Source organism: Polyodon spathula, chromosome 31 (assembly GCF_017654505.1).
Source record: "Polyodon spathula isolate WHYD16114869_AA chromosome 31, ASM1765450v1, whole genome shotgun sequence".
Taxonomy (NCBI): Eukaryota; Metazoa; Chordata; class Actinopteri; order Acipenseriformes; family Polyodontidae; genus Polyodon; species Polyodon spathula.
Window position 1 is genome coordinate 1536227 of NC_054564.1, and position 10130 is coordinate 1546356.

At 41.0% G+C, this 10130-nt stretch overlaps 1 protein-coding gene across 1 annotated transcript; it reads left to right on the plus strand.

The window, feature by feature from the left end:
* Positions 1 to 3650: 3650 nt before the first annotated feature.
* On the plus strand, positions 3651 to 8220 carry LOC121303026 (neuropeptide FF receptor 2-like). Its single transcript, XM_041233421.1, has 3 exons — positions 3651 to 4012; positions 4185 to 4284; positions 5208 to 8220. The coding sequence occupies exons 1-3, from the start codon at positions 3667 to 3669 to the stop codon at positions 6181 to 6183; spliced, it is 1422 nt and encodes a 473-aa protein (XP_041089355.1). The 5' UTR covers positions 3651 to 3666; the 3' UTR covers positions 6184 to 8220.
* Positions 8221 to 10130: the final 1910 nt, after the last annotated feature.

Genomic DNA, 10130 nt, shown 5'->3' on the forward strand with positions numbered 1-10130 from the left:
CAGTTAAATACTGCAAGCGGGTACGAGGCTGCTGTCACATATTCGTTAAACAGTGTCACAGCGTTCTTGGAGTTTTATGACGCGTTGCGATGGTGATGAATATGTTCCAAGCGGGCTGAAAATAATGCATATGCATCCTTGTTGAGCTCTATAGCATGCTCTTTTCGTGCTATCAAATTAATAAAAAAGAAAATTAAGCACGTTCTGTTTGATTTAAATTTTACACCCCGAATATATATATATATATATATATATATATATATATATATATATATATATATATATATATATAGATATAGATAGATAGATAGATAGATAGATAGATAGATATAGTTATAATAATTGGTGATAATGAATACGTGCAAAGATAATGTGATAAATAAAAGAACACAATAAATATGCTACCAAAAACCAGTATACAACAGACCTTATATTAGCGCTCAAATCAATCAATAAATAGTGCTTTGGGATAGCAGGTATTTAGTTTCATTATTCTTGGTTTAGGAAGCTTGTCACCCAGGTTCCCGTTCTCTCTATCGGATGCGACTCTCTCAAGCATTGATGCGCCCCTGTATAACCCTTGTCAAACTAGCTGGATCCAATCTTAACCTATTTGCTTAATTTCCTAAATGAAACTCTTCAACAGTGTTCAAATATACATGTAACGGGGGTGGGGTAACGCAGACAAACCCGTATAGGAGTGTGAGTCGCTATAGCGGGGCGACTACGCTCAGGCGAAGCACCACCATGCCGTGCAATGATTTTACCATATAGTTTAACATCGCAGGTTACTTTATCAGGAAGGAGCAATGCATGAACCACAAGGAAAGTAGAGGACAAGCAAAATAAAGTTCCATTTTTTTTTTGTATAAGAAAATGTTTTTTGCATTTACAGAAGTAAAAAAAAAGGCTTATTGGTTATCAGCTACAGAAATGAGACACAGTTCTTAACAGCGTCGCAGGTTACAAAGCACCGAAGGGCACGTAAGACGAATAAAAGCAACCGGGAGTAAATTGCACTGGTGATGTGGCTGAGTTCTCGGTTAACAAAATGCATTCAAATCAAAATAACTCACGAGTCCTCAATCTCACCTCCAACGGAGTTCAGACACATCGAGCGCCTATACCATTGACTAAATAACTCCAGTCTCACAGCTATCAAAGAAATGAAATGGATTTTCATTTTACAAGCTAAATAATCACATTGTAGACCTCCCCCTACCCCTCTCACTACAGACAGAGCCGGTGCCGGGCTAAGCATGTAGGAGCAGCTGCAACACATGAGCTACAATTACCGCCAGTATACTCTACAGTGCATAAACTCCACACACACAGAGCAGCAGTTTATCAAACACCCTACCACCTCTCCTACTTCCCAACCAGGCATCCATGCCCACTGCCCACTGCCCACTGCCCGTTATCCTTAAAGTCCTCCCAGCTCTCTCCTCGTTAATTAATCTATTAACTAATTCATCAATTACAACGCGATTTCATTACACAAATTCACACTTGCTTTAAAAAAACAACAACATATCATTATAAAATAAAAGTGCGATAGAAAAACGACACCTCTTAAATTATAAATACAGAATAACGTGCAAAGAAAGGTTAACAAGTGTAAAAAATACTAGTCGTGTTTCATGTTGTTATAGGATAGATAAGATAGATACAGACAGATAGGTAGATACATAGATAGATATACTTAGGATATGCCAAGTATGACTGAGTTACAATAATAATATAATAATAATAATAATAATAATAATAATAAATAATAATTAAATAATAAATAAACACACACACACACACACACACATATATATATATATATATATATATATATATATATATATATATATATATATATATAATATATATATATATATATCCAGCCAGTCAAAAGTTTGAGTACACCTGCTTGAAACCAGGTTTTTCATGATTATCTATGCTTTTAACTCTATAAACTTGTCTATAAACACTTAATATTTCATTGTATGATATGTGTACTTATATAAGCTGATAATCATAAGTGAATTGCATTCAAAAATTTAATTTTTAAATGAAAATGTAAATCTTGTCAATTTCAATGAAATGGTCACCCAAAGCAGGGGGATTTCAGACTGAAGCCCAAGTCAGTTAAAAGTCTGAAATGTGTAGAACACGGTGTTAGAACACTGGCCTAAGTATAAAAGTGTCTTTGTTAGATGTTCTCTGAGTTAATTAGCATGTTACCTAATTAACCTTTTGTCACCAATTATTGTTAACAGGTGACGGTCCATGATTACTATAAATATAGGTGGCATAGACACACGTTTGTCATTCCTGAATATAGGGGAGCAGAAAATGACAAAATACACTCAGTTAAGCAAAGAAAAAAGACAGTCTGTAATTACTTTAAGAAATGAAGGTCAATCTTTAAGACAAATCGCAAGAACTTTGCCAGTGTCTGTAACTGCTGTGGCCAAGAACATCAAATGATTTGAAGAAACTGGACCTCATGAGGACCGAATAAGGTCAGGCAGGCCAAGGGTGACCTCAGAATCAGAGAACAAGTTCATTTCAGTCACAAGTCTGCGAAACCGGCGATTAACTGCCCCTGAAATACAAGCTCAGCTAAATGCTACTAGAAGTACAGATGTTTCAACGTGAACTGTTCAGAGGAGATTGCATGAAGCTGGCCTAACTGGAAGAATTGCTGCAAAGAAACCATTGTTAAGAGTGCAGAATAAGAGGAAGAGACTTGCCTGGGCCAAAAAACACAGAAACTGGACGTTTGAGGAGAGGAAGTCAGTCTTATGGACTGATGAGTCAAAATTTGAAATATTTGGGTCCAACTGCCGAGTATTTGTAAGACGCAGAGAGGGTTAGCGCATGAGTTCTGCATGTGTGGTTCCCACCGTCAAGCATGGAGGAGACAGTGTCATGGTCTGGGGTTGCTTTGCTGGTGAGAGAGTTGGTGATCTTTACCAAGTCCATGGCAAGCTCAACCAGCATCGCTATCATAGCATACTTCAGAGGCATGCCATTCCATCAGGATTACGGCTAGTTGTGCAGTCCTTCATTCTTCAGCAAGATAATGACCAGAAACACACCTCACAGTTGTGCAAGAACTATCTGGCGAAGAAGGAAAGTGAAGAACTCAATCTAATGACCTGGCCTGCCCAGTCTCCAGACCTCAATCCCTTAGAACTTGTATGGGACGAACTGGACAGAAGAGTCAAAGCAAAGCTACCCACAAGTGCCCTACATCTCCGGGAATTGCTGCAGAAGAGCTGGGAAGACATGTCCGGTGATTTCCTGCTGAAACTTGTTAACCGAATGCCTCGTGTTTGTGAGGCTGTTATTAAAGGCAAAGGGTGGCTATTTTGAGGAATCCAAGATTTAGAGACCATTTTCAATTTTCTTGAACATTGCTTTGATACTCCTTTTGTTTTGTATATTGTAACATGTGTATACGATGTAAAACATTGTCAATTATGAAAAAAGTTTCCAGCAAGTGTACTCAAACTTTTGACTGGTACATATATATATATATATATATATATATATATATATATATATATATATACACACACACACACACACACACACACACACACACACACACACACACACACAGATAGATATTTTAGTTTTCTTTCTTCTCAGATATATATCGGAAGCACCATGAGTGACAGGGTCAAGCTGCTTGGTGAACTGGAGGAAGACGCATGGAACTTTACTGCCTTGCTAAACTCAACTGCCTTGAATTCCACGCTGTACGACAGCGAGAGGAACATCACCTACTCTCCGTACTACCAGCACTCCCCACCGGTGGCTGCGATCTACATCGCGTCGTACCTCTTCATTTTCCTGCTCTGCATGGTCGGGAACGCCCTGGTGTGCTTGATTGTTATGAAGAACAAGCGCATGCGCACGGTGACTAACCTCTTCATCTTCAACCTGGCGATCAGCGACCTCCTCGTCGGGATATTCTGCATTCCAACTACCCTGGTGGACAATTTAATTACAGGTGATTCACTTCCATTGTCTACTATATTTATTTTAATCAAGTTTCTCCTCTTTGTATTTTTTTAATTGCAGTGATTTGTGCTGGTTAGCAGAGTGCTGTAAAGTGAGAGAAGAAAGAAAGAAAGTAGGTAGAGTTTAACATACTAATTGAACCTCGTGGTTGTGTTTGCCAGGCTGGCCCTACAGCAATGTGGTGTGTAAGCTGAGTGGGCTGGTGCAGGGAACCTCCGTCTCTGCCTCTGTCTTCACCCTGGTGGCCATCGCTGTGGACAGGTCAGTTTCAAGCTCATCTCCCTTCCAAAGGAATTCTCTCTCCTGCTCCAAGAACCACTTAGGGCTGGGCTGTCAAACTCCGTTCCTGAAGGGCCGCGGTGTCTCCTGGCTTTCGTTCCACCCCGAGCTCTCAATTACTTAATTGGTCTAATTATTATTTGATTCATTGGGACACATTTAACGCTTCCCTCCAGGCCTCAAAATGTGTTATAGGTAGTGTACCTTGGATCAAGTGCATTTTTTAAATCATCTATAAATTTAGGCCACACTGCCGTACAGCGGCTGTAAACTGACAATGAAAATATGTTGCCAAACTAGGAAATACAACTGATTCATCATGTAAGTGTGAGATATTGTTACCACTGACTCTGTGATTTGTATTTCTTGAGTTTAATCAGAGATAACGGCTTGCCCAGGACTAAAAAGTCTGGGGTAAAACACTAAAAACCAGAAACTGTAATCATACATCACGAAAACGGATTTGGTGCTCATTACTACCTAAACATGAAAAAGTCTTTATAATTGGGGTCCTCTGTGCTTTATGCACAAGCTGACCTGTGCGTAAGACTGTGACGAATCTAAAGAGATTTCTTCCACTCGATTAAAAAGACTATCAGCGTCCAAGCATTTGCCGTGAAATTAAAGTTTCTTTGAGTGTTTTGTGGTTTACAGTTGACAGCAAAGGGTTCACACTCCAGTCATCGATGGCTCAGGTCTTCTGGTTTTCAAGCTCTCAATTTAAAAGAAGTGTTAAATTTTCCAATGAATTAATCAGACCAATTAAGTAATTGAGAGCCCGGTGTGGAACGAAAGCCAGAAGACACTGCACCCGTCCAAGAACTGAGTTTGACAGCCTCCTAGTATAACAGTATCCCAGAGCTGAAGTGCAAGCTCTAACCTGCATGCTTTTTTCCCCCATTCAGATTTCGCTGCATTGTGCACCCGTTCAAGCCCAAGATCACCCTGCTGGAGACTGGCATCGCCGTGGTGATCATCTGGGTGCTGGCCGTGGCAATCATGTGCCCTTCGGCGGTCATGCTGACTGTGAGTCAGGTGCAAGACCACTACATGGTCTACAACCATGACTACAATTACACCTACCCCCTGTTCTCCTGCTTCGAGGACTGGCCAGACAAGCAGATGCGCAGGATCTACACCACCGTCCTGTTCGGCCACATCTACCTGGCGCCGCTGACCCTCATCGTGGTGATGTACAGCCGCATCGGGGTCAAGCTCTACAAGTCCTCAGTGCCCGTGAGCAGCAGCGTCGCGCTGGGACCCCACCAGCCCCATGCCGAGGGCAGGAACGTGGTCCCCAGGAAGAAAATCAAAGTCATCAAGATGCTGATCACGGTGGCTCTGCTCTTCATGCTCTCCTGGCTGCCTCTCTGGACCCTGATGCTGCTGACCGACTACGCCAGCCAGACGGACGAGCAGCTCAGCCTCCTCACGGGCTACATCTTTCCCTTCGCACACTGGCTGGCCTTCTCCAACAGCAGTGTCAACCCCATCATCTACGGCTACTTCAACAAGAACTTCAAGAGGGGCTTCCAAAATGCTTTCCACTTCCAGTGGTGCTCCGAGAGGGCGGAGCCCCGGGAAGGTTATTGCCACAGGGTAACCGCCAGGAACGTGGGGAACTTTGGAGTGCGAAACAAGGTCTACACCGACAGGGATTGCAGTGATTCCGACTGCCTGACGAAGGAGAGTAGGATGGTGGCTGGGGGAGGAAGAGGAGGAGGAGGGGGAGGAGAGGGGGCGGCTGTGGCATGTTCTGCACAGGTTCATGGAGGAGCGTCCAGGGCACTGCAGCCGATCTTAAAGCAGGGGCTGAACATCGAGGATATTGATAAAATCACACCGCTGAGTAGCGCCGTCTGTCAGGCATGGGAAGGGTAAAAAAATGGAAAAATCTGAAATGCTAAGATGCTGTTAATAAGAGTGTATGGACGGACGATTCTGCAAGGGGTTTTAGACTGCTCTTGAGGGATTCCTCCTCTGTCTTTAGACTGTTCTTGTGGATTCCTCCGCTGTTTTAGTTTGTTCTTGAGGGATTTCTCAGCTGTCTTTAGTACACTTAGGGACAGTGATAACCAAGATCTGCAGAATATTTAGAGAGCATGTTTCTGGTGAAACCGCGTCACTAATTTGGTTTAGAATATACCGATACAATACCATTTTCTGTCTGAGCTCACTTCTCAACACCAGTACAGACCGATATTGTTGCGATATACATGTCCACGTGTAGGCTGGTTTACACCGTTACAGATATTCCATTACACAAGATACTCCACTCCACTGCTTCTCTATGGGGACCTCTGTCACGCTGCACGCACTGGGTTGTGGGATATAGAGCGTGCAGGAGAAGAGTTTCTATGGAGCGAGCGGTGTCGGATTGAGCAGTTATGAGCTGATTTTATCTGTTTAAAAATACAAAAAACTTAGAGTCTGTTTTACTCTTGCCCAGGAGGTCTTGACGAAACACACAACCCGTGGCAATGATGAAACACCGTAATTTATATGAAAAATGCACTTTTCTAAGCGCAGTGCCAGAGATGCCCCATGTGCCAGAAGTGGAGCATTTCACCCAGTCCTAGAGGGGACAGGTGCAATTATAAAACTTGGATTTGTTGGTAAAATGTCAGTGTTTATATGTTTTCAGTTTTTAAACATTTATTCAAATTAGACTGATCACTTACCACTGCAACATATCTGTAAAAATATATATGTAATCTGCGGGAGCTTGCGAATTCCCGATTCTGTTATCCACAGACTTGGACTGCCTCTAGCAACGAATGTGTGTGGCAACGTAAAAGCTGATTGCCAGTTTCTTACACTACACTTCAGTAAGCAACTTTTCAAACTACTGCATTCATGTCACCTGAAGATACTTAGCGATATTGCAAAGCAGACTCTACAAGTACTCAACGATCTCCGAAACGTGAATGGATAGCCACAAAATAATATTTGAGGAAGAAAGAAAACAGGGAAGCTGGAACTATCATCTCGTTTCCACAGTTAGAGCTGAGCTGGTCAGTCCACCAGGTGGAGTTAAAGATGTCTGTCTGCTTTCCAGTGTGATCAGGTCAGGCATAGCTGACCTAGGATGTAGCAGTGCGACAGTAAAGGGTCACATTGTTATTCTCTCTGATCTTGTGTTCATTTTTCAATTTTTAAATCTCGACACTGAATAACTCTGTCGGGTTTGTTTTCAACACAACCTTCGCTTAAAGCAGTTTGCCTCTTTAGCACACTTCAGTCTTTCAATGGCGTGCTTTGGCACAGCACAGTTTGGCCCCGTTAGAGATGAGATACGAAACTGCATGGTCTGAGCATCAGTGAAAACCCCCTCCAGCCACACCTTGCCCACACCAGCCAGCTGAGCCAGACCCGGGGACAGGCAGTGGAAACGAGGCATATGTGACCCAATCTGGACAGATCTGTTAAAGACACTTGGAAAGGGTTTATATCAATCAGTGCGGTTCACCATTGCAAAAACCAAGCCCGATAAGGCAAAGGTAAAACGAAAAGCAAAATGTTTCATTTCTCATTTCTCCTGCAGAACACTTTTATCACTGAGCTTGAGTAGCGGATTGCTCACTGAAATGCATGCACTTCAAGACAGCTATTAAAGCAGAGGCTGATTTGCTCGGAAGGTGAACATGTATGGATATATAATGAAACACTGTTCCACTTTAATGCATCCTCTGTGCTCTGATTAAACATAGGCCAGAAAGTAATTACGCATGAATTATTGATTACCAATTTTCTATCCTGCGTGGGTTTGAAAGCTCTGTTGAGAGAGCGGAAAAAGCTTGTTATTTAGTCCGGCTTGAAAGAGCCCATGGACTGCAATTGACTGAGAGACCTCTGAAAGGTAAGGTGATGAGGACGGCAGCCAGAAATCTCTCTCTGTCACTCCTACGCCCCCCCCCCCCCCCCCCACACACACACTCCCTTTTATTTTCCATTGATTTCATCCAATTTCACAATTTCTAAAACACGTTAACTTAATTGTTAGTTCCCTATGTATTGCATAATGTACTGTATGCTTTGCAATGTATTGTATGCTTTGCAATGTACTGTGCTTTTATATGTACTGTATACTGTATTGTTTACTGTAGTATCTGTATAATGTCGTATTGTATATTGTGCAATATACTGTAAACTGCTGTATACAGATGAGTGTACCTATATATTACGCAATATACTGTATAATTTGTAATATGCTTTACACTTTGTATATGTAACCCATATATAGCAAAGTACTATATATTGCAAAATATACATTTAAGATGCCTCATTTTGAGATTCATCAAGATTGTTGTAATTTGTTGAATTGCATTTGAAATGTAATCTGTATGTGTATATTAGTGATGAGCACCAATGTCGATATTTTGATATAACATCAATATTGTTTGATATCGATAATAATTGTCATAACCCTGGTTCCCTGAAATAGAAATGTAACCATTTTCCAGGTCTTTAGAAGGTAAGGTAATGGTTACATTTCATACTTGCAATGGAACAACAAGGTTTCAAATGCAGGTGAGGGAAGGAAGGCAGTGCTACAGCTAAGGGTGGCTTTGGCTTATTACCATGCAACACATCTTTTCAAAATTTACAGTATCATTCGTTACATACTTACTCTGTGGCGATCAGGGTGTGACTTTGCTAATCCTGAAACCGTAGAGCAACGTGATTGGCAAGAAATGTGGAGAGCTACTGTTTCTGAATTCTATATTTACTGTTGCACCAAAGTGGTTTCTTTTATCAATATTTGAATGTTATGTGTTTTGTAAATTGCGTTAACAACGATCTTTTACCGGAGAAAACAAAACTTTTCATGTGACAGATTTTATGAATTTATATAAAACGTACCTTTCTTACAAATCAGTTGAAGGAATTGTATTAGGTTAATATTTGTCGATAAATATTTGTTGTTTGACAAACATGTGTTTATATATTTATGTATGTGCATTCTAAAAATACATTTTAAAACTCTGTAAATTGATCTACTTAAAAAACAAAGCTTTGTCGAAATATACCAGATCGTAGTTGAAAAGTGGAATTCTTTAGCGCTGTTCTTTCCTACTGTAAGTGAACCTGCTCTGATTACTTGTAATTGCCTTCAAGAAGCATTTATCAGCAGCTGTTAAATACATTCATTCATTAAAGTGATGATGTCAAAGCAAGAAAAGCTGTCCTTCCCTCGCCTTTACAACAGAGTAACGATCAATGGCAATTCACTTCTGCATTGAGCATTTCAAAAGCTGGTTGGAAGCGAATTCTCCTCTCTCCCGGGGTGCTGACATTTTTACTGGCCTCAAGCTGACAAAGATAAGCTCCTGTTTTGAAATCAACACATTTACAAATTGATTTATGTAATACCTGCCGACACATTTATTTATTGTTATTATTATTAGTATTATTATTGATTTCTTAGCAGATGCCTTTATCCAGAGCGACTTACAATTATTACAAAGTATCACGGTACAAAATATCGCATTACAGATAAGAGCAGTTATGTCAATTAAAGTCAATTAAGAGCAAAATAAAGAATACAGTAAATAATTACATATAAGAGCGAGTTTTCACTTTTCAGCGACGGGCCGGCTAGAGAGAATTCAAATACAGAGCTTAAGATTTAAATCGGCCTAACCCAAATCCTAAGCGACAGACTGCTGTGCAGCTTTACATTGGCCGGTCTTTCTGCACCTTTGCCATAACAAGATATGCTTACTATAACATGCAAGACCCATGCAATGCAGCGTACATGCTCAGCAGGTAAGGGTTACAGAATGACATTGTTAGCTGCAAACACTGTACATGCAACGGAAGGGAAG